At 37.0% G+C, this 24,545-nt stretch overlaps 2 protein-coding genes and 1 long non-coding RNA gene across 3 annotated transcripts in view; 2 read left to right on the top strand and 1 right to left on the bottom strand.

Moving 5' to 3' along the window:
* FAM133A (family with sequence similarity 133 member A) overlaps window positions 1-14,938 on the bottom strand; it is a 76,240-nt gene extending 61,302 nt beyond the window's left edge. Inside the window, exons 1-2 of the mRNA XM_077889915.1 lie at window positions 14,809-14,938; window positions 13,959-14,027 (exon numbers count right to left, since the gene is read on the bottom strand). The gene's annotated coding sequence lies outside the window, so the exon portion shown is untranslated. The remainder of the gene's footprint in view (window positions 1-13,958; window positions 14,028-14,808) is intronic.
* A 72-nt stretch (window positions 14,939-15,010) lies between these two features.
* On the top strand, window positions 15,011-18,048 carry NAP1L3 (nucleosome assembly protein 1 like 3). Its single transcript, XM_077889914.1, has one exon. It carries the CDS (start codon window positions 15,377-15,379, stop codon window positions 16,796-16,798), a length of 1,422 nt encoding a protein of 473 aa, XP_077746040.1. The 5' UTR covers window positions 15,011-15,376; the 3' UTR covers window positions 16,799-18,048.
* Window positions 18,049-18,123: 75 nt separating this feature from the next.
* The window catches only part of LOC144308973 (uncharacterized), a 99,314-nt gene continuing 92,892 nt past the window's right edge, over window positions 18,124-24,545 (top strand). The window contains exon 1 of the long non-coding RNA XR_013375140.1: window positions 18,124-19,975. This is a non-coding gene — a long non-coding RNA (uncharacterized LOC144308973). The remainder of the gene's footprint in view (window positions 19,976-24,545) is intronic.

A 24,545-nucleotide genomic window follows, 5' to 3' on the forward strand; every position in this document is an offset into this window, starting at 1 on the left:
CCAAGGTCACCAGAAGGGAAAAGATACAGCTTATAATTATATGCATAGTTCTGATTCAAAATACTGAAATATCACTAAAATTTGGATTATAGAAAGGATATGGTAAGTGTTTTCAAGAAGATTTTTCAAAGAACTATGTAAAGCTATATTAGAAGCTGGGAACAGCTTGGAAGTTGCTGCAAGCAGCCTGAGCATTTAGTCTAATAATTTATATAATTCTGTCTTTATGTCATTTTTAACCTTTCTTCCAGGGAAGGCTAGACACATTTTAATGACGTCAGATAAGGAGATTGTGTTAATTAGAGCATTAGGATAACTAAGAGAATGCTCAGTGTTTTAGATAGATAAACACTGGTTATAAAAGAAAACTCACAAACCTGCTCAATATTATGATTTTGAATTTTTGGTTACATCTGTTTTAAGAGAGTCACTAAGACAAAATAATAAATCTGGATAATTTACTCCATTTTTTCCTTACTCTGTATGAAACAGATTTTTGGATGATAACTACAAGCAACAAGAATTTAATTAGATATCCTGTTTGTTTCCTCACTTGTAGTCAGTCATAATGTAATTTTCTTGCTTCTCTTTCATTGCTGAGATAAAGAACAGTGAAGTGTTAGTTATCATCACCTTGAAAGTGAAGCATTAGGCTTTACTACATGCTTAGCATATAATTTTGAAAACTGCCAAAGTGGAAAATAACTAAACTAAGGATATTAATTTTCACCTTAACAATAAAATGAAACTTTATGTCACAAGGCAGATTTAACTTATTTTCTAAGTCGAAAGGAATGGTGTACATATAAAGCACAGCAACTCAAGCTGATAAAATTCATTAGCCTTGTACATGGATCATACTTATTTAACTGGGATAGAAATCCCTATGGGGCTCTGTGAATGGTATAATAGTAATAGAAACACTTACGGAGCCTTTATGCATCCACTAAACAGTTTATATAGATAAATTTCTTAATTCTTATATAACAATCAATGGTACAGTTCCTATCATTATCTTCTTTTTATAGATAATGAAACAGAATTGGAGATTCTGTTTGTCCAGGGTCATACAATCAGTAAGTGGAATTTAAACCTAGACAGTGAGGCCCCAGACCCTGTGCTGTTGCCTGAAACTCACAGGAAAATGGATTGGATCATCATAACACATCATCCTGGGTGTCAATTTTACTCAGGGACAGGAAATCTTATCTCACATAAAACTAATGTCAATAAATTATAGAATACAGATCAAATATTGAAAATAAATTTATACTTAAAATGCATAGATTTCAAGAGAGTTTCCTGCTTAAGGGTAGCTTCAGGTGATACTTTCAGGTCCTCAAAGTACAGGTTCCTTTGCCAAAAGGGATACTAAATGGAAAAATTCCTAGGGTGCTTTTCATTTAATTATAGATTGAATAGATTGGCATTTACTTTAAGCTCTAACCTCTTAGTGTTTAGTTGTTAATCAGTAAAGCTGTTAGGCATGTTAGAATTAATGAAAACCACCTTGTTCGTTAAATTAGCTTATTCTAGCATACTTTGTAAGCTCAAGCCAACAGTCTTGCATAAATCAGAGGAACTTGAGGACTACTGCCCCTAAAGGTATCACATCATAAAAACATAACTACTATCAGAGGAATGGAAGAGTAGCCATAGCTATCACTTAAATAAATCCAGATCCAGCACCTCTGTTCAAGAATTCATTAATTTTTTCTCACTAAAGATGGTAGAATAGAAGGAGAGATAAAGAGCTTCCAAGACAGGCAGCAACTAAAAGAATATGTGACCTCCAAACCAGCTCTGCAAGAAATTTTAAGGGGGACTCTTAAAATTCCCCTTTAAGAAGAAGTTCAGTGGAACATTCCACAAAAACAAGGACTGAATAGATATCATGATGACACTAAACTCATATCTCTCAATAGTAACTCTGAATGTGAACGGGCTTAATGACCCCATCAAAAGGCGCAGGGTTTCAGACTGGATAAAAAAGCAGGACCCATCTATTTGCTGTCTACAAGAGACTCATTTTAGACAGAAGGACACCTACAGCCTGAAAATAAAAGGTTGGAGAAACATTTACCATTCGAATGGTCCTCAAAAGAAAGCAGGGGTAGCCATCCTTATATCAGATAAACTAAAATTTACCCCAAAGACTGTAGTGAGAGATGAAGAGGGACACTATATCATACTTAAAGGATCTATTCAACAAGAGGACTTAACAATCCTCAATATATATGCTCCGAATGTGGGAGCTGCCAAATATATAAATCAATTATTAACCAAAGTGAAGAAATACTTAGATAATAATACACTTATACTTGGTGACTTCAATCTAGCTCTTTCTATACTCGATAGGTCTTCTAAGCAAAACATCTCCAAAGAAACGAGAGCTTTAAATGATACACTGGACCAGATGGATTTCACAGATATCTACAGAACTTTACATCCAAACTCAACTGAATACACATTCTTCTCAAGCGCACATGGAACTTTCTCCAGAATAGACCACATATTGGGTCACAAATCGGGTCTGAACCGATACCAAAAGATTGGGATTGTCCCCTGCATATTCTCAGACCATAATGCCTTGAAATTAGAACTAAATCACAACAAGAAGTTTGGAAGGACCTCAAACACGTGGAGGATAAGGACCATCCTGCTAAAAGATAAAAGGGTCAACCAGGAAATTAAGGAAGAATTAAAAAGATTCATGGAAACTAATGAGAATGAAGATACAACCGTTCAAAATCTTTGGGATGCAGCAAAAGCAGTCCTAAGGGGGAAATACATCGCAATACAAGCATCCATTCAAAAACAGGAAAGAACTCAAATACAAAAGCTCACCTTACACATAAAGGAGCTAGAGAAAAAACAGCAAATAGATCCTACACCCAAGAGAAGAAGGGAGTTAATAAAGATTCGAGCAGAACTCAACGAAATCGAGACCAGAAGAACTGTGGAACAGATCAACAAAACCAGGAGTTGGTTCTTTGAAAGAATTAACAAGATAGATAAACCATTAGCCAGCCTTATTAAAAAGAAGAGAGAGAAGACTCAAATTAATAAAATCATGAATGAGAAAGGAGAGATCACTACCAACACCAAGGAAATACAAACGATTTTAAAAACATATTATGAACAGCTATACGCCAATAAATTAGGCAATCTGGAAGAAATGGACGCATTCCTGGAAAGCCACAAACTACCAAAACTGGAACAGGAAGAAATAGAAAACCTGAACAGACCAATAACCAGGGAAGAAATTGAAGCAGTCATCAAAAACCTCCCAAGACACAAGAGTCCAGGGCCAGATGGCTTCCCAGGGGAATTTTATCAAACGTTTAAAGAAGAAACCATACCTATTCTCCTAAAGCTGTTTGGAAAGATAGAAAGAGATGGAGTACTTCCAAATTCGTTCTGTGAAGCCAGCATCACCTTAATTCCAAAGCCAGACAAAGACCCCGCCAAAAAGGAGAATTACAGACCAATATCCCTGATGAACATGGATGCAAAAATTCTCAACAAGATACTGGCCAATAGGATCCAACAGTACATTAAGAAAATTATTCACCATGACCAAGTAGGATTTATCCCTGGGACACAAGGCTGGTTCAACACCCGTAAAACAATCAATGTGATTCATCATATCAGCAAGAGAAAAACCAAGAACCATATGATCCTCTCATTGGATGCAGAGAAAGCATTTGACAAAATACAGCATCCATTCCTGATCAAAACTCTTCAGAGTGTAGGGATAGAGGGAACATTCCTCGACATCTTAAAAGCCATCTATGAAAAGCCCACAGCAAATATCATTCTCAATGGGGAAGCACTAGGAGCCTTTCCCCTAAGATCAGGAACAAGACAGGGATGTCCACTCTCACCACTGCTGTTCAACATAGTACTGGAAGTCCTAGCCTCAGCAATCAGACAACAAAAAGACATTAAAGGCATTCAAATTGGCCAAGAAGAAGTCAAACTCTCCCTCTTCGCCGATGACATGATACTCTACATAGAAAACCCAAAAGTCTCCACCCCAAGATTGCTAGAACTCATACAGCAATTCGGTAGCGTGGCAGGATACAAAATCAATGCCCAGAAGTCAGTGGCATTTCTATACACTAACAATGAGACTGAAGAAAGAGAAATTAAGGAGTCAATCCCATTTACAATTGCACCCAAAAGCATAAGATACCTAGGAATAAACCTCACCAAAGATGTAAAGGATCTATACCCTCAAAACTATAGAACACTTCTGAAAGAAATTGAGGAAGACACAAAGAGATGGAAAAATATTCCATGCTCATGGATTGGCAGAATTAATATTGTGAAAATGTCAATGTTACCCAGGGCAATATACACGTTTAATGCAATCCCTATCAAAATACCATGGACTTTCTTCAGAGAGTTAGAACAAATTATTTTAAGATTTGTGTGGAATCAGAAAAGACCCCGAATAGCCAGGGGAATTTTAAAAAAGAAAACCATATCTGGGGGCATCACAATGCCAGATTTCAGGTTGTACTACAAAGCTGTGGTCATCAAGACAGTGTGGTACTGGCACAAAAACAGACACATAGATCAGTGGAACAGAATAGAGAATCCAGAAGTGGACCCTGAACTTTTTGGGCAACTAATATTCGATAAAGGAGGAAAGACTATCCATTGGAAGAAAGACAGTCTCTTCAATAAATGGTGCTGGGAAAATTGGACATCCACATGCAGAAGAATGAAACTAGACCACTCTCTTTCACCATACACAAAGATAAACTCAAAATGGATGAAAGATCTAAATGTGAGACAAGAGTCCATCAAAATCCTAGAGAAGAACACAGGCAACACCCTTTTTGAACTCGGCCATAGTAACTTCTTGCAAGATACATCCACGAAGGCAAAAGAAACAAAAGCAAAAATGAACTATTGGGACTTCATCAGGATAAGAAGCTTTTGCACAGCAAAGGATACAGTCAACAAAACTCAAAGACAACCTACAGAATGGGAGAAGATATTTGCAAATGACATATCAGATAAAGGGCTAGTTTCCAAGATCTATAAAGAACTTATTAAACTCAACACCAAAGAAACAAACAATCCAATCATGAAATGGGCAAAAGACATAAACAGAAATCTCACAGAGGAAGACATAGACATGGCCAACATGCATATGAGAAAATGCTCTGCATCACTTGCCATCAGGGAAATACAAATGAAAACTACAATGAGATACCACCTCACACCAGTGAGAATGGGGAAAATTAACAAGGCAGGAAACAACAAATGTTGGAGAGGATGCGGAGAAAAGGGAACCCTCTTACACTGTTGGTGGGACTGTGAACTGGTGCAGCCACTCTGGAAAACTGTGTGGAGGTTCCTCAAACAGTTAAAAATAGACCTGCCCTACGACCCAGCAATTGCACTGTTGGGGATTTACCCCAAAGATACAAATGCAATGAAACGCCGGGACACCTGCACCCCGATGTTTCTAGCAGCAATGGCCACGATAGCCAAACTGTGGAAGGAGCCTCGGTGTCCAACGAAAGATGAATGGATAAAGAAGATGTGGTTTATGTATACAATGGAATATTACTCAGCTATTAGAAATGACAAATACCCACCATTTGCTTCAACGTGGATGGAACTGGAGGGTATTATGCTGAGTGAAGTAAGTCAGTCGGAGAAGGACAAACATTATATGTTCTCATTCATTTGGGGAATATAAATAATAGTGGAAGGGAGAAGAAATGTGTGGGAAATATCAGAAAGGGAGACAGAACGTAAAGACTGCTAACTCTGGGAAACGAACTAGGGGTGGTAGAAGGGGAGGAGGGCGGGGGGTGGGAGTGAATGGGTGACGGGCACTGGGTGTTATTCTGTATGTTAGTAAATTGAACACCAATAAAAAAAAAAAGAAAAAAAAAGATGGTAGAATAAGAATTTAAAACCTGGAATCAAACCATCTGGTTTTACATCTGGGGTCTTCTGATTATAAACTTCGTGACGTTGGGGAAGTTATTCCCTTAAAATCTTAGTGTTCTCATTGAGGACATCCCATTTTCAATTGAACCTAAAAGCATAAGATACCTAGGAATAAACCTAACCAAAGAGGTAAAGCATCTATACCCTAAAAATTATAGAACACTTCTGAAAGAAATTGAGGAAGACACAAAGAGATGGAAAAATATTCCATGCTCATGGATTGGCAGAATTAATATTGTGAAAATGTCAATGTTACCCAGGGCAATTTACACGTTCAATGCAATCCCTATCAAAATACCATGGACTTTCTTCAGAGAGTTGGAACAAATTATTTTAAGATTTGTGTGGAATCAGAAAAGACCCCGAATAGCCAGGGGAAATTTAAAAAAGAAAACCATACCTGGGGGCATCACAATGCCAGATTTCAGGTTGTACTACAAAGCTGTGGTCATCAAGACGGTGTGGTACTGGCACAAAAACAGACACATAGATCAATGGAACAGAATAGAGAACCCAGAAGTGGACCCTCAACTTTATGGTCAACTAATATTCGATAAAGGAGGAAAGACTATCCATTGGAAGAAAGACAGCCTCTTCAATAAATGGTGCTGGGAAAATTGGACATCCACATGCAGAAGAATGAAACTAGACCACTCTCTTTCACCATACACAAAGATAAACTCAAAATGGATGAAAGATCTAAATGTGAGACAAGATTCCATCAAAATCCTAGAGGAGAACACAGGCAACACCCTTTTTGAACTCGGCCACAGTAACTTCTTGCAAGATACATCCATGAAGGCAAAAGAAACGAAAGCAAAAATGAGCTATTGGGACTCCATCAAGATAAGAAGCTTTTGCACAGCAAAGGATACAGTCAACAAAACTAAAAGACAACCTGCAGAATGGGAGAAGATATTTGCAAATGACGTATCAGATAAAGGGCTAGTTTCCAAGATCTATAAAGAACTTCTTAAACTCAACAGCAAAGAAACAAACAATCCAATCATGAAATGGGCAAAAGACATGAAGAGAAATCTCACAGAGGAAGACATAGACATGGACAACACGCACATGAGAAAATGCTCTGCATCACTTGCCATCAGGGAAATCCAAATCAAAACCACAATGAGATACCACCTCACACCAGTCAGAATGGGGAAAATTAACAAGGCAGGCAACCACAAATGTTGGAGAGGATGCGGAGAAAAGGGAACCCTCTTACACTGTTGGTGGGAATGTGAAATGGTGCAGGCACTCTGGAAAACTGTGTGGAGGTTCCTGAAAGAGTTAAAAATAGACCTGCCCTAGGACCCAGCAATTGCTCTGTTGGGGATTTACCCCAAAGACACAGATGCAATGAAACGCCGGGACACCTGCACCCCGATGTTTATAGCAGCAATGTCCACAATAGCCAAACTGTGGAAGGAGCCTCGGTGTCCATCAAAAAATGAATGGATAAAGAAGATGTGGTTTATGTATACAATGGAATATTACTCAGCCATTAGAAATGGCCAATACCCACCATTTGCTTCAACGTAGATGGAAATGGAGGGTATTACCCTGAGTGAAATGAGTCAATCAGAGACGGACAAACATTATATGTTCTCATCATTTGGGGAATATAAATAATAGTGAAAGGGAATAGAAGGGAAGGGAGAAGAAATGGGTAGGAAATATCAGAAAGGGAGACAGAACATAAAGACTCCTAACTCTGGGAAATGAACTAGCGGTGGTGGAATGGGAGGAGGGCAGGGGTTGGGGGTGAATGGGTGATGGGCACTGACGGGGGCACTTGACGGTATGAGCACTGGGTGTTATTCTGTATGTTGGCAAATTGAACATCAATAAAAAATAAATTTAATATTAAAAATAGAAAATCAAATGCTAACACACTTGATAATTATTGGGATTCTCCTCTTTTATACTCTAAGAAAGGGTTTTGTGAATAGTATATATGTTGTTTGATACAAAAATGGCCATCATCTCTGAAGAGCTGTGGAACATGTATTTGTTCCCACCAGGAGGAGTATTTGCAGTACCACAAGATTATTTTTTTCACCAGAGAATGCATAAATCAAATTAATTAAACATACCTGGGTATTGTGGATAAAGTTTTGCAGAGAATGTTAATTTGGGCTTGTTCTGTATTGTCCAAATGTAATGCAAAATTTATAAATAGTTATTGCAGTAATATAAAAATGCATGGACATTGCTCACCATTTAAATCCTTCAAAATTTTCCTCCCTTTTTAGGAGAATTAAATAGAATGCTTCCACACTTGCAATATAAAATATTTGCTTTATTTGAGTTTTAATGTAAAAATTCTTCAAATGAGTACTACGGGCAAAAGATTTTTGAATCCTCTCATTAAAGTGTTCCTCTGCAATGTGGATTTACATTTTTGAACATGTATTCTATTTTGAAATTGAAAACTAGCATTAGAACAAATATTCAAATTAGTAACTGATTTTCCCACTCTGCCACTGCATTAATTGTAACTGCCCTTTGAAACTCTATGAAGTAAAGGCTATACTGTCAGAAATATAATTCACAAATATTTCCTTTAAAAATCAAATATTATAGCTACATACTATATTCTATCATTTATGTGTACCCTTATTTTAGGAATGAGCATGGAATGAGATAATTTTTGCTTTGAAACCCATAGTATGGGGATCCCTGGGTGGCGCAGCGGTTTGACGCCTGCCTTTGGCCCAGGGCGCGATCCTGGAAACCCGGGATCTAATCCCACATCGGGCTCCCCGTGCATGGAGCCTGCTTCTCCCTCTGCCTGTGTCTTTGCCTCTCTCTCTCTCTCTCTCTCTGTGTGTGACTATCATAAATAAATAAAAATTAAAAAAAAAGAAACCCATAATATGGGCAGCCCTGGTGGCTCAGTGGTTTAGCGCCGCTTTCCATCCAGGGCCTAATTTTGGAGACCCAGGATCGAGTCCCATGTTGGGCTCCCTGCATGGAGCCTGCTTCTCCCTCTACCTGTGTCTCTGCCTCTCTCTCTCTCTCTCTCTCTCTGTGTGTGTGTCATGAATAAATAAAATCTTTAAAAAATAAAAAAGAAACCCGTAGTATGAAATAATAAATTACTTATAAAAACTATGTATTTTAATAATAATTTATTAGCAGCTTGAAAATACTTTCTATTTAGATTTTAGGAAACTGGTCTCTCTTATCAAAGGTGAGAAAAACAAAAGCATTTTTTTGTGCTCCTGAATAAAGCTAGCTACTGTTCCTGTGGCTGGGCTGTAGACTGCCACACATTGGAAATTCCACAAAATAGAAAAGCATTTGTGTTTCTTGCTTTGATTTGTTTTCTAGGTTACCAGTGCTGTTACTTTGCTTTCCTCTCAGATACTTGAGAGCAGAAATGAAAGGCCAAGGATGAAGATCCAGCTATTGTAACTGTCTCCACTGTAATGAAATTCTGTTTTCCGACAATTTGTTTCTCATTCCTCCCCAAATATATCTAAGAAATGTTTACAAATCAGGCAATTAAAATAAGTACACAATGGAACAGAATAGAGAGGCCAACACACCCACACATATATGGACAACTGATTCTTGATGAAGTTACAAAGGCAATTCAGCAGAGAAAGGATAGTTTTTCAAAAATGATGCTGGGACAATTAGATACCCATATGAAAGAAAGCGAGAGAGAGAGAGAGAGAGAGAGAGAGAGAGAGAGAGAAAGAAAGAAAGAAAAAGAGAAAGAAAGAAAGAAAAGAAAAAAGAAAAAGAAAAAGAAAAAGAAAAAGAGGAAAGGAAAGGAAAGGAAAGGAAAGGAAAGGAAAGGAAAGGAAAGGAAAGGAAAGGAAAGGAAAGGAAAGGAAGAAAGGAAGAAAGAAAGAAAGAAAGAAAAGAAAGAAAAGAAAGAAAGAAAGAAAGAAAGAAAAGAAGAAAGAAAGAAAGAAAGAAAGAAAGAAAGAAAGAAAGAAAGAACTTCAATCTATATTTGGTACCACATACAAAAATTGGTCATATCTAAATGTGAACTCTCAAGGTATAAAACTTCTAAAAAAGCATAGAAGAATATCTTTGTGATCTTGCGCTAGTCAAAGATTTCTTAGAGATGACACCAAAAACATAGTTCATAAAAGGAATAAAGATAATAAATTGGACTGCATCAAAATTACAAATTTCTGTTCTCTGAAAAACTATGAAAGAACTGTGAAGAAGATTAAAAAAAATCCATGGATTTGTGGATGGTAAATCACTACAAAAAAGATGTTTAACATCCTTAGTCATTAGGGAAATGCAAAGTAAAACCACAATGAGATACTACTGCATATCTATCAAATGGCTAAATTTAAAAGAAATGACCCAAGTGTTGGCACTCCTGGTAAGAATGCAAAATTGTACAACTACTTTGGAACAGCTAATTCTGAAAAAGTTAAATATACACATAACATGTGATTCCTCAGTTTATTTATATAACATTCCAGAAAGTGCAAACTAGTCTGTAGAAACAGCACATCAGTAGTTGCCAAGGTAGTAACAAAGAAAAGCATGATGAAACTTTTGGGGGTGATACGAATTTTCATTATCTTGTCTATGGGTGATAACTCTGCAGATATATAGATTTATTAAAACATCATAATGTGTACTTTATGTACAGTTGTATATATTGTACTTTAATAAAATTGTTAAATTGGGGCACTTGGGTGGCTCAGTTGGTTAAGTGTCTGCATTCAGCTCAGGTCATGATCCTGGGATCCTGGAATTGAACCCCAGAGTCCAGAGTCTGGCTTCCTGCTCAGCAGGAAGCCTGCTTCTCCCTCTGCCCCTCCCCCTGCTCATGTGCACTCTCTCTCTCTCAAATAAACAAATTTTTTTTTAAAAAATTATCTTGTGTATTCAGATAAATCCCATCTAGGTGAATAACAACAAAAAAAGAAAAACACCACAAATAAATGAAATTGCAGTGCTTGGCTTAAATATCTACAACAAAGATAATACTGTAGCAATTATTGAGTTTTATGTACATGTGTTTGTGTGACCTGGTGGTAGTTGGGATTGTATATAGGTTCATAACAGGAAAGGTATAAACAGATGTCAAATAGCCATGGTCAGCCAGAATCTATCAATAGATTCTGTGTTTAGCATCATCTCATGTAGAAGTACGAACATTTGACCCCAAAAAAGAATATTATAAAATAATAAAACAGAGAACATATCACTATGCAAGTAATTTGAAGACAGCCTTTGAAGAAAAATAAGCATATTATATGCCAGAAATAATACTTATAAAAATATTCACAGTAGAAAATATAATATAGTGCATACATTAAATTAATTATATAAAGAAAATAATTATTTTCTTTTAGAAAACTGCCATAATAAAATTAAGTTAACTAATAGACCAAGAAAAGCTACAAAAATAAAAGTATGTTACAAGATACCTAAGGTAGTATATACACATCAAAAGTAGAGCACTGTAGTTAGAAGTCACCTATAATCTTTTTTTTAAAGATTTTATTTATTTATTCATGAGAAACACACACACACAGAGAAAGAGAGAGAGGCAGAGACACGGGCAGAGAGAGAAGCAGGCTCCATGTAAGGAGCCTGATGTGGGACTCGATCGATCCCAAGACCCCAGGATCACACCCTGGGCCCAAGGCAGGTGCTAAACCACTGAGCCATCCAGGGATCCCCCAAAGTCACCTATAATCTTTGGCTGGGAAAAAATATGAATTGAAAAATCAAAATAAGTCATTAATGTCTCTGCATGAGGGTTTGTTTTTTTTTTAAAATCTTCTTTTTATTCTCCCTGTTTCATTTCAAACTTTTTGTATCAGTGTGATTAAGTACTAATCCTTGAAAAGCATTGTTTTGATAACAATTTAAAATGAAATTAGGTAACTTAAAATAAAAGATGTAGTTAAGTTGCCTTTCGCCAGTATTATAAATCACAACAGATGTATTTTTTAAAGGAGTCACAGTTGTCTTAAAGCCAAAATTATTTTACCTGTAGGATTGCAATACCAATTAATTTCTTTCTAATTCAGTGGAAAAGTAAGCAAAAGGTATAAATAGGCAATTCTCAAATGAACAATAAAAATATGAAAAGACATTCACTCTTATTGCTAAGATAAGAAATACAAATATATAATGATAGGAAATTAATTTGGGGATGTTCATTAAAGATGTGAATATTGTGACATTACCTCTCACTGAGTTTTTAGTTATTTTCTTGTTTGGATTTCAATGTATTATCTAACCTTTTTTCAATGCATATCATTTTCACAAAATAAAACGTTATTTAAAAACTGCCATTACCCCATTTGTTGTTTGCAGAAAAATTAAGACCAACTGATCAGAAAACAGAATTCAGAACAGAGGGCAGCCCAGGTGGCTTAGCGGTTTAGCGCTGCCTTCAGCCCAGGGCGTGATCCTGGAGACCCGGAATCGAGTCTCACATCAGGCTCTCTGCATGGAGCCTGCTTCTCCCTCTGCCTGTATCTCTGCCTCTCTCTCTCTCTCTCTCTCTCTCTCTCTCCTCTCTCCCTCTCTCTGTGGGTGTCTCTCATGAATAAATGAATAGAATCTTAAAAAAAAAAGAATTCAGAACAGAACCAAGCAGTTTAATTAATATGATAAAGTGGTATTTCAAATAAGTGTGAGACAGAGAGACTATCAAATAAACAGTACAAAAAGCAGCTAGCTAATAAAAATATATTTTAAAAAATATCTGAATCAGTAAGTCATTGCTTACTTCAAAATACTATTTACTGATGGTACAAAATGAAACCACTATAGTACTATCAAAATATAAGAGCATTCATTACAAAAAAGTTTATCTATAATTTTAAATGAAAATAATAAAGTTGCAGAACAATATTTATGGCATAACCTCACTGATTTAAATTCTTGTTTCCATAGTACGTTTTGATTAAAATTATGAAATGAAAGAATACACACATAGTTAAGTTTTATTCACCATTATATTATCATCCTCTACCACATGTGCCTGGCACAAAAACATAACCAGTTGAATGACTAAATAAATGACTCTTAGGCATTGTTGGTAGGACTGTAAATTGTGATAACTTTTCTGGGGAGAAGTTTGGCAATATGTGTCAAAGAATAAAATGAACACACATTTTTTTCCAACACTCCCATTTCTAGGAATTCATCTTAGGTCTAATTTTCACAAATGCATATAGTAGGTATCCAGGGATAATTTTTTTATAATGGAAAAAAAGTATATGCTAGTGGAGAAATGGTGTGGAAAGGAGCTGCTCTACAACAGAAATCTGGTTAAATAAGTTACGCCAAATATTTCCATGGAATATGTATCTATTTTAAAATTAGATGTTGATCATTTACCATGAAAATATAGCTACAACTGATAAGTGAGCAGATTACAAAACATATGTTTTATTTAGAGAACAGTTTATATAAACAAGCCAGTGTGTAGATGCACAAAGAAATTTCTTGATGGAAATGTATCAAAATGCTAACAATGGTTATCATTTGGTTGTTAAGATTATGTTTTTTACCATCATTGTAATTTTCTATATTTTTTCTTTACAATGCTAATATATCTTGAAAATTAGAAATAAACAATAAAAGTAAATTTATTTACAAAATAGAAAAGTGTTCTCTAACTTTTTAAAAATATATGACTAAATGACAAAGCACAAATTCTATAAGAAGTAACACAAATGTTAATCAAACTTTAATATTTTTCTTCATTTGAAGTGATAATTCATCGTATTTTATATTTTAATTTATTGCTTGTATTCTATGAGTCGGTTTAGACACTGAATGTAATTAATCAGGCTATTTTATACATTAATATATCAAATCATCTCTATGGGTCTTTTTGCTTCCACAGAAATATCAAGATATCTCCTAACTAAATTTTTAAAAGACTGTAATAGAACCTATGAATTTTTATTCAAATAAAGATAGGTAATTCTTGTCATTCATAAAAATGGTCTAAATATGTTTCTTACCTTTAATGAAAAGTAAACACTGGTCTTTTGGGTTGTACCAAGGGAGGTGTTCCGTAGCAGAAAAGAATCCTGTAAATAAAAATAACAGATACCTGTTTTTAAACTTCGTTTTACAAAAGTTTATTGACATATTCCTGGACTTGCAAATCATACTTTAGTGTGGCTGGAATATTACAATGTTAGAAGGAAATTGGTGGCAGATGACATTGTAAAGTATAACCTGACAGAGGGTGCACTTTCATCAGCACAAATACCCCCTCCCAGCCTGCTGTTCATGGAATTGAAAACTGCAGCACAGAAGTATAGAGCAAGCCGTCTGCTTTTAAATAATACTACCTAACTTTTGAATGCCCTTGTACTTCACCTACAAGTTTGTTGCAAGCATTGAGAAAAGCTAGTGGCAAGTCAGCAGCAAGATTTAGGTATATATTATATGCCAGTTTAAAAAGAGAAATATAGCAAAAATGGTGTAACTGACTCACGGAAACATGAGTTCACAACCCCTGTCGATGGATATAAACCAGGCTTGCCAAACACGATAGCTAGTACTTATTAAAACTGACACGTGAATGCATTCTGCCTGCTTTCTAGCACCTTCCCCCTTTGCCAATAAACGACTCCCCTTTTTTCGCTAGTATAAAAATAAAGCTCAAGGATATTTAGATAAAGAGATTTTTTAAAAAATCACCCATAATCTACCCAATGATGCCATTTGGAGTATTTTCATCCAATTTTTTAGAAACAGATTTTTGTCAAGAGGCTCCTGACAAACCAAACGGGAATTCAGGATGAGATGATGGGAGAAAAATACTCCTCTTCCCTTGTTAGAAACCATGACTAATATTTTTACCTCATATTTAAGCTTGTTTTTGATTTATATAACTATAAAGATAGAATTTTCAGGGGAAATAAACGTTTTCCAACGGTGTGTGCCTCAGCTACCAAGGAGCGTCTGGGAAGGTGGGTGGAGCCTGGAGGGCGGCGGGTGCGTTCGGTCATTCATTAGGCTTAGAGCCTGTCAATCAAACTTGCCCAGCAAATGAGGCGCGATCTAAGGGCACACTGGGAACTAAATTAACGGCAGTTCTGACTGCAAGGGTGGGGGCTGGCGATCTAAACGCTGAAGAGATCTTGAAGTCTTACACTGTGCCATTAGGTGCAGCACGCCTCTGTCCGTCGCAGCTGCAGTGAGAGGCCTTGCCACCTCCACTCTCGCCCAGGCCTCTATTGTGGCTTCCACGTCTGCGCGATCACCGCAGCCCAACCCAGCCCCGCCCTGCGCTGTTACCTTCGCTGCTGCAACCTCCTCAGCCCCAGCCTCTGCCGCTACCCAAGCATACGTGAGTCATTTTCTGCCCATCTCTGAGCGCGCGGTCTCAGTGGTAGTCACCACATTAAGGGGTTTGCAGGTTTGCAAAATGGCAGAAGAGGATCTTAACATGGTCTCGGAACCTGCCGCCCAAAGGGTTACTGAAGAGAAGATGGCTAGCTCGTCTAGTGATTCTGGGGAAGAATCGGACAGCAATAGCTCTAGCAGCAGCACTAGTTGCAGCAGCAGCAGCGGCAGTGGCCGCAGCCGCTTATATAGAAAGAAGAGGGTATCTGGGCCTTCCAGAAGAGCACGGGGGGCTCCGCTGGGTAAAAGTTTTGTGGATCGGCTGCCTCAGGCAGTTAGAAATCGTGTGCAGGCTCTCAGAAATATTCAAGATGAATGTGACAAGGTTGACATCCTGTTCTTAAAGGCAATTCACGATCTCGAAAGAAAATATGCCGAACTCAATAAGCCTCTATACGATCGGCGATTTCAAATAATCAATGCAGAATATGAACCTACAGAAGAAGAATATGAATGGAATTCAGAGGATGAGGTGTTCAGCAGTGATGAGGAGGTGCAGGAAGACAGCCCTATTGAAATGCCTGCCTTAGAAAGTGAGCAGGAAGATGATAACCCTAAGGAAAAACCTCAGGTAAAGGCTGAAGAAAACGAGGTTCCAAAAGAAATTCCTGAGGCAAAGACTGAAGAAAACGCAGAATCTAAAGATTTTCTGGGTATAAAGCCTGAAGTGAAAGAAGAGCCTGAAGTAGTCCCCCAGCAAAATGCAGAAGATCAAAAACAGCCTAAAGCAGCAGAGGCTAAGGCAAAGGCTGCTGTAATAGAGGCTCCTAAAAGAATTTCTGAGGTCAGGCCTAAAGAAAGAGTAAATCTTAAAAGAGCTCATAAGGGAAAGCCTAAAAAAGAAGATCCTAAAGGCATTCCTGACTATTGGCTGACTGTTTTAAAGAATGTCGACAAGCTTGGGCCCATGATTCAGAAGTATGATGCCCCCATTTTGAAGTTCTTGTCAGATATTAGCCTAAAGTTCTCAAAACCTGGCCAGCCTATAAGCTACACGTTTGAATTTTATTTTCTACCTAATCCATACTTCAGAAATGAGATGCTGACCAAGACATATATAATAAAGTCAAAACCAGATCACAACGATCCCTTCTTCTCTTGGGGATGGGAAATCCAAGATTGCAAAGGCTGTAAAATCGATTGGAGAAGAGGAAAGGATGTTACCGTGACAACCACCCAGAGCCGTACAACTGCTAGTGGAGAAATTGAAATTCAGCCAAGAGTGGTTGCTAATGCATCATTCTTCAATTTCTTTAGCCCTCCTGAGATTCCTAAGATTGGAAAGCTAGAACCACGAGAAGATGCCATCCTGGATGAAGATTTTGAAATTGGTCAAATTTTACATGATAACGTCATCCTGAAATCAATCTATTACTATACAGGAGAAGTCAAAGGTACCTATGATGATGGTAAAGATTATGGAAACAGGAAGTATCGAAAATAAAAAAAGAGGCAGCCTGAAGAAATTTTCAAGCATCTCAAAACCTCAAGCAGAAGTAAAGCAGGTTTATATAGGCTCATGTGAGATGCGGGGGGGGCGGGGGGGGCCTTGGTGGTGGGAGGGCAGGGTGGCTTCTTTATAAACTCAACACAAGCATTCCTTATAGTCTTGTGTTTTCATATTTTCTTGGTATTCTAAAAAATGTCTTAACAGAGTCTAAGTATCAGTTTAGCTTATTGTAGTGTAATATTCTTCAAATATGTAAATTCTGCCAGTTATCTAAAGCATGCTAGTTTGGTGCTACAGAGTTTTGATTTTTGTGAAGTCCTTTTGTCATGTTCCTATTAGAATGTAGCTGTGAAAACTCATAATTGTCAATAGAGACAAATATTTGCTTGAAAAAAAGTTTCTGAAGTACCAATGCAAGTGGTTTTTCTTTTCCAGCCCAGAAAACTAAAGGTTTAAATTTGCTTGTACTAGCTGTGCCTTCATTACTTTGCCATAGAAATACAGTACTTAGATTAATTAGAACAGCTAAATAGTGAAATATGACTGCTTGAAAAAAGATTAGCATAAATTTAAGAATGTCCATCAAGACCACATATGATATGACTGAACTTATTTATGTGACATAGTGATCTATAAATTAATAATAATGAAATTATTGTTTACCACTGAAGTGTTAATATGACATAGTATTTTTTAAGTTTCCTCATCTTATACTGTGTAATTGTAAACTAAAGTTACTAACCACATTTTCTTTATAATATGTTCTATTTTGTCTTTCACTGAGATGATCACTTTATATCATTTGATATTTTTTCATGTTCTGTTGCATTCTAAAATAAATGTCAAAGTGTATCATGCTATAAAAATCTAACATTTTTTCCTAATTATAAAAAAAGTGGGTCTTCTAGAAAAAGTAAAAAATACTGAGGAAAATGAAAATTTAAAAGGAATTTAGAACTATTATTAACATTCTGATATGTTTCCCAGATCTTTTTCTTTAAAGATTTTATTTATTTATTCATGAGAGACACGAGAGAGAGAGGCAGGCTTCCTGCAAGGAGCCTAATATGGGACTCAATCCCAGATCCCGGATCACACTCTGAGCTGAAGGCAGCCGCTCAACCACTGAGCCACCCAGGTGTCCCTGTTTCCCAGATATTAGTTCTTCTTTGGAGGATACACATTCAAGTGGTTAGAGAGAAATGGAACAGGGCAGGAAGGCAAAGGGAGGAGAGAGAGGGAGGGAAAAGGAGAAGGAAGAGGGAAAGAAGGAGGGTGGGAGGGGGAAGGAAGGGAAAGGTAGGGGAGGAAGGGAAAGGGCAGGAGGGAAAAGGGAGGAGGGTGGGGAGGAGTAGAATGGATGTGGGGAGGAGTGGGGATGGGGCAGAAGGGGTAAGAGAGAAGGAATGCCTTACCAAAAAGGACATCTATATAAGCCGTTGCTTTCACTTCCAAGAGTAGGAGGGGTAAATGACCTAGGATGAGCAAGTGACTCAGGCCCTGACTTGGGAGGAGGTCACACTCCCAGATGTGGCATTTTTTTAATAAGTGGCATCAGACTTTCACCTCTTCAGCACCATGCAACTGGTTACAGGGTGATCCTTAGATTTTTGGGTTGAAATTTGTGTGAAGAGGAGGCCCCTTAAAACTCAGCTTACCAGGGATCCCTGGGTGGCGCAGCGGTTTGGCGCCTGCCTTTGGCCCAGGGCGCGATCCTGGAGACCCGGGATTGAATCCCACGTCGGGCTCTCGGTGCATGGAGCCTGCTTCTCCGTCTGCCTATGTCTCTGCCTCTCTCTCTCTCTCTCTCTGACTATCATAAATAAATAAAAAAATTAAAAAAAAAACTCAGCTTACCAGAGAGCTTTGCACAGGGCGCAGAGGCACAATAAATAGTAAGTAGTATTTTATTTTACATTTGCCATTTCTCCATCCACATATATTTTCCTTCAAAACCTGAAGGAAAAAGGTGTAGCAGGAGGATTTGGGGATTTCTGGGTTTCTAGGCATAAAATTAATCTAATAGTCTTTCCAAATACCATGATACATGGTTTGATATCTTGCTTTTATCCCTGTTTAGTGATAGCCCAGCCCCATATCTATGTGTCAAAATATTACAATCCATGACACTATAACCAATGATGTATGTTTGCATATTTAGGTTGTTAGGATTTATACAAAACCAGGAAGCAAATTACTGCTTTTAGCAACACCACTGCAATTTTGACAGTGCCTTTGTTTTATTCCTGAGATATTTGTATTCATCAAGAAAGGGTATGGGAGCAGATTTAATTATGTAGCAGGACCAAAGTGAAGACTACAGTAAATATGGTGTACATGGATCACTGCTGCAGACATTCCCAAATCAAATATATACTGTGCTTGCCAGACAACACAGCAGAGCCTGTAAAACTTCTACGTGGAGTGCCAAACCTTTATCGCATCTTAGAACACTTAGTGAAGTAATTTACCCCCTTCCCATTCTGTATTTTCCAATATTAAAGGAACGCATCTCAGAATATTTGCAAAAAAGAAGCAGAAATGCAAAATATAAAAATCATTAAGAAGCACACTACAGGAAGATATCCTGTTTGTAGATTGGTTTATTTCCTCCCAGTCGTCTCTTGAATAGGTTTTATCACAACTTCTTGGCTTAAATCTAAAGGTTAATTAGAGCTGGGTGGGTGTAAGAAGCAAAGCGGAAAGACAGTGTTTAGGTATTTTTACCTTTCCTGTTTAAGGCGTAGGTGGGAGGGTGGGAGAAAGGGAGGGGCAAAGAGGGTGTCAAAGATTTTTCCTTCAGTAAAGCAGGAATTCCGGAAATGCAGGCTGTTTGTGGTAGGTGCTTCTACCGCCTTGGCTTGTGAAGGTGGCTAGAGCAGAGAAACCTCTGGCACATTCGTTGGCTGCTGTTTTGTCCATCATACTTAGCCAGCCAATGACTAGTGCCAGAAGGAGGAGCCGACTGGGCTTGGAACTCAGGAGCAGGAGGCTGAGGCAAGAGAAGAGTTTTGCTCAGTCTTCTACTTCTGGCAAGCTCTTTTCCTTTGCTGTAATTCAAGGCTGAAGCCAGCTGCCTCCATTCCTGCTCCTAACCGGACTAAGGAGGACCCGCTCTCCCTCCACTCTCTTTCCTTCTCCTCCTAAGCATTAGCTGGAACCGCGGAAAAGGTAAGGAAGAAGCTCGATCTAAGTGGGCAAAGTGACAATACAGATCGTCAAATGATGCCAATTATCCGTTATGTCGGAGTCTAGAGGTACTGGTGCCCTTGGCCTCAAAAAACTTAAGGGATAATGTGATAAGATAGGAGCCAAATTTGAAAAGGAATTGCAGGTTCTTGAGAAAAAGTGTAAACCCTCCTTTGATGTAGGTGTTTGTGCCCACTAGTGCATGTATTAGGACAACCAGCAGTAAATAATTTCAGTACACTTGTGGATTACTTCACATGTTGTTTTGTGGTTTTTGAAGAGTATTTTTTTAAATTAAAATGAAATATTTAAGTATTAAAATACATAGCATTTAGAAGTATATTTTTCTTCAAGAGATGCAGAACAAAAATTCTCTAAAGCATCTTTGCTTATTGCTATGTAGTTTAGTCCTTATGATTTGTGTGTGTGTGAGAGATAGCTTTTAGAGAGTGGAAAAATTACTAGAACTCTTCACTGAAGCTAATATTTACTTGGGGGAAAAACATCCTTGGAGAACCAATCCAAGTGTGTGTTTTGCCTCCAGCTCAGAAGTAGGAGAGTTTACATCAACTTGTACCAGATGTGCCTTCATTATGGTGCTGTAAAAATGTGATTTGTTGTGGTATGGTACCTTACAAAATTTTATCATTTGAATAAAGTAGCCTAGAGTTAAGAATTTTCAAAAACACATTAATATGAAGTCTCCTGGATTACTTTTTAAAATTTTTGCGTGACACATGGATTTATAAAGAAAAAATTAAACATAATGAAGCTGTTTTTCTCTTGTAGTGCTGATAAAAGTTACTGTTTGCAAGTGGTTTACTCACTTGTGCTCATGAGTTATGTAAGCTAAGGTGATGAAGTATATTTTCTTTGCACTATGCTTCACTGAAAATTGTCACTTTATCACTGTTTTATTATATATTCTGATTATAAAATATATTCATTATAGAAAATTTGGAAAATATACTGAAAAGCCTAAAAATTATTTTAAAACAATTCTGCCTTCAAAGATAACCACACTTTACCTGAAAATGTCTATAGCTTTATTAATGTAACTACTATTCTATCACTATCACTTTTCATTTAGTATACTTTGTTTTAACATATATGAAATGGATATACCATAATTTTTGCATCAGCTTCTTATCATGGGCATTTAGGTTAGGAACATCTTTTTCTAATTGATTAGTAATGATAATCACTGTCTTTGAATTAAAGAAAAATGTTGTGTATGTTGAAACATTTTCTCTTTTGATTTTTTTTCATTTTTTGTCCCTGCAGAATTTTTATGTTAATACAGTCACATTTATCCTTTTTTTCTCCCATAATAGATTTTGGGTATTTGGCTTACAAAGACCTGTCCACATCAAGATCATTTTTGAAAATTGCTCATATTTTCTTACAGGACTCTTATAGTTTCATTTAATGCTTTAACCCTTCTGGAATAATTTTGATGAAAATATTGAGGTAGCTCTACCACTTTTTTTTTCTCTCAACACAACTCACCAGTTGTTTCAACACCATTTATTGAGGGATGTCTGGGTGGCTCAAATCAGTTAAGTGTCTGACTCTTGGTTTCTGCTCAGGTCATGAGCTCATGGGTATTGGGATTAAGCCCAGCCTCAGGCCCTGAGCCCAGGGCCTGGTGTGCTTGAAAGAGGTCTTTCCCTTTGCCCCTCTCCCTGCTTGCTTGTGCACCTCTCTCTCTCTCTCAAATAAATAATTTTTTTAAAAAAAACACCATTAATTGGATATTAAATATCCAATGTAATTATTTGCCACTTTTATTTTTTTTCACTTTTATTATATAATTCATTGCCTCATGTCTTTGGGCCTACTCCTTGCCTGTTTTGTTCAAAATGGTTATTCTTGTGCCAGCATAAATCTTTTCAAACAAATCTCTGATATACATTTTATTATCTGGTAAGAAAAGAACCTTAAAAAATTTATTTTTCAGATTTTTTTGGATATTTTCACCTATTTATTTTTCCAGATGTGCTGCAGTATTTTTTTTTTCAGGCTCCCTCCCCAAAGTCTACGGATATTTTGATTGGAGTTTGTTTGAATTTATAGATAAATTTATAGGGAATCAAGAATTGCATCTTATTCAGTCCTTTTATCTAGTGACAAGATGTGTCTTTCCATTTAATCAAGTCTTCTTATATCCTTCAGTAGAATTTTAAAGTTTCCCTGTTAAAATAGGCTTCTCGAAAATATTCCGAACTTGTTCCTTAGTTTCTCCTTCCTTAGTCTGCCTTTTGCGTATGCTTTTTTGCTTATTTTTAAATCATCTATGCTTAAGTGTTGTCCCTATCTTTAAGCTTTGAATGGAGGCAACTGTTTCCTAAAGTGTGATGTGTGAAAAGGTAAGAAGAAATGAGCTTGAGCATCTCAGAAGCTTCAATTCAGGTTTGTCTCCTATTCTTCTCTAAATTGCTATATCCTCTGCCTGAGGCCATTTTTCTCAATTTATGTTGTTCTGTTCATTGCCAGCTTTGGAATGAATGTAGATCAGTATGACTAAGTGAAATGTCTTGAGTTAGAGGTGTTCTGTGGTGATGTAGTAGTTAATTTCTGCTCAACTTACTGGCCAGCATCTGTATTTATTTGTTGCTTGTCTTTCTCATATTGAAGCAATCTCCAGAATATAAAGATGATACGATGGTATACTTTTCTTCTTTACTTCAGCTCCCCTTTTATTCTGTAGTATGGAGATGTTTCTAAAAAGGGTGTTTTTGCTACTTTCATTATCTGCCACAGGCCTAAATCAAATATTCAGGGCTTGAACTCTTTAAGGAAATCTGTACACTGCCCAAGACCTGTTAAAGCAAGCATTAACTCATAGTCCAGCATTTTTTTTTGTGTTAAAATTTCCTCAAACTAAAAGATATTCTTTCCCGTGTGCGTTGCTTGTGATTGTGACTGTTTCTTTGATCTGAAGATGATTTCTGCCTTTATCTTTTATTCTGATGATTCTGTTGCACATGCAGGATTGAGAACCATAGAGCAATGTAGAAAAGGATCTCTAAGAGGGGCATATATAATGTTCTCTAAATGTATTGACCTCAGAAAACTTTTTCTGCAACACAGCTATTAACAACTCCCCTAATTATTGTTCCTAAAATATCAGTTTGGTGAATTTGGCTTTGGCTAAATATGTAAATTAGCCCATCTTCATTAGTAAAAGCATCCCCTTACATTAAAAAAGAAACTTGTTAAAAAAACTTTTTTAAGACAATTAAAAACTCATAGAAAGTTGCAAATATAGTACAGGAAAGTCTTGTGTACCCTACCCTCAGCTGTCCCAAATGGTAATACCTTATATGACTATAGTACAATACCCAAACCAGGAAATTTTCATTGGTAAAATCTACAGACCTTATTCAGATTCTGCCACATTTTATGTGCATTCCTCTGTGGGCATGCATGGATGTGTGTATGTGTGTAGTTCTATGAAGTTTTACCACATGTACAGATTCATGTACAGATTCATACTACTGCAATCAAGATTCAGAACTGTTCCATGATCACAAACTAACTCCCTCAGACTAACGTCTTCCCTCTTGTCCCTAATGTCTGGCAATCATTAATTTGTTTTCAGTATTGAAATGAAAAAGTTATATAGATGGTTATGTAAATGGAATTTTACAGTATGTAACTTTTTGAGATTGACCTGTTTTCATTCAGCAAAATTATTTTAACATCCATTCAAGTTGTACCTGTATCAATAAATTGTTCTTTTTATTGCTGACTACTATTCCAGTATGTTAACAACTGATCTGTGACTATGCTATAGAAGAATAAAACTGGGAGAAAAGCAAACAGGACTGCCAGTGGACAGAACCTCCCATAGGGATGAAAGAAGGAATTACAAGGTCTTCATAAAATTTGAAAGTTTAATAGTATCAGTAGAAAATGCTTATGTGATGCTTACTATGTACCAGGAATATATAAATTATTATTTATGTAATTCTTGCTACAGTCTTAATTAGGTACAATTATTATCTCTATTTAACAAATGGAGAAACTGAGGTACAGAGAGGTTAAGTAGTTTTTCCAAGCTCACACAAATGGTTAAATGACAATGCCAGGCTTTAAACTTGGCTGTCTTATACCCACCATTTGCTTTGACATGGATGGAACTGGAGGGTATTATGCTGAGTGAAATAAGTCCATCGGAGAAGGACAAACATTATATGGTCTCGTTCATTTGGGGAATATAAAAAATAGTGAAAGGGAATAAAGGGGAAAGGAGAAAAAATGAGTGGGAAATATCAGAAAGGGAGACAGAACATGAGAGACTCCTAACTCTGAGAAACTAACAAGGGGTGGTAGAAAGGAAGGCGGGTGGGGGGTGGGGGTAACTGGGTGATGGGCACTGAGGGGGGCACTTGATGGGATGAGCACTGGGTGTTATGCTATATGTTGGCAAATTGAACTCCAATAAAAAAAATAAAATAAATAAAAATTAAAAAATACAAAAAAAAAAACTTGGCTGTGGCTTGAGTTTATGTTCTTAACTGCTCTACTGTACCACTTTCTACCATGC

This window comes from Canis aureus, chromosome X, assembly GCF_053574225.1.
Source record: "Canis aureus isolate CA01 chromosome X, VMU_Caureus_v.1.0, whole genome shotgun sequence".
NCBI classification, from domain to species: domain Eukaryota; kingdom Metazoa; phylum Chordata; class Mammalia; order Carnivora; family Canidae; genus Canis; species Canis aureus.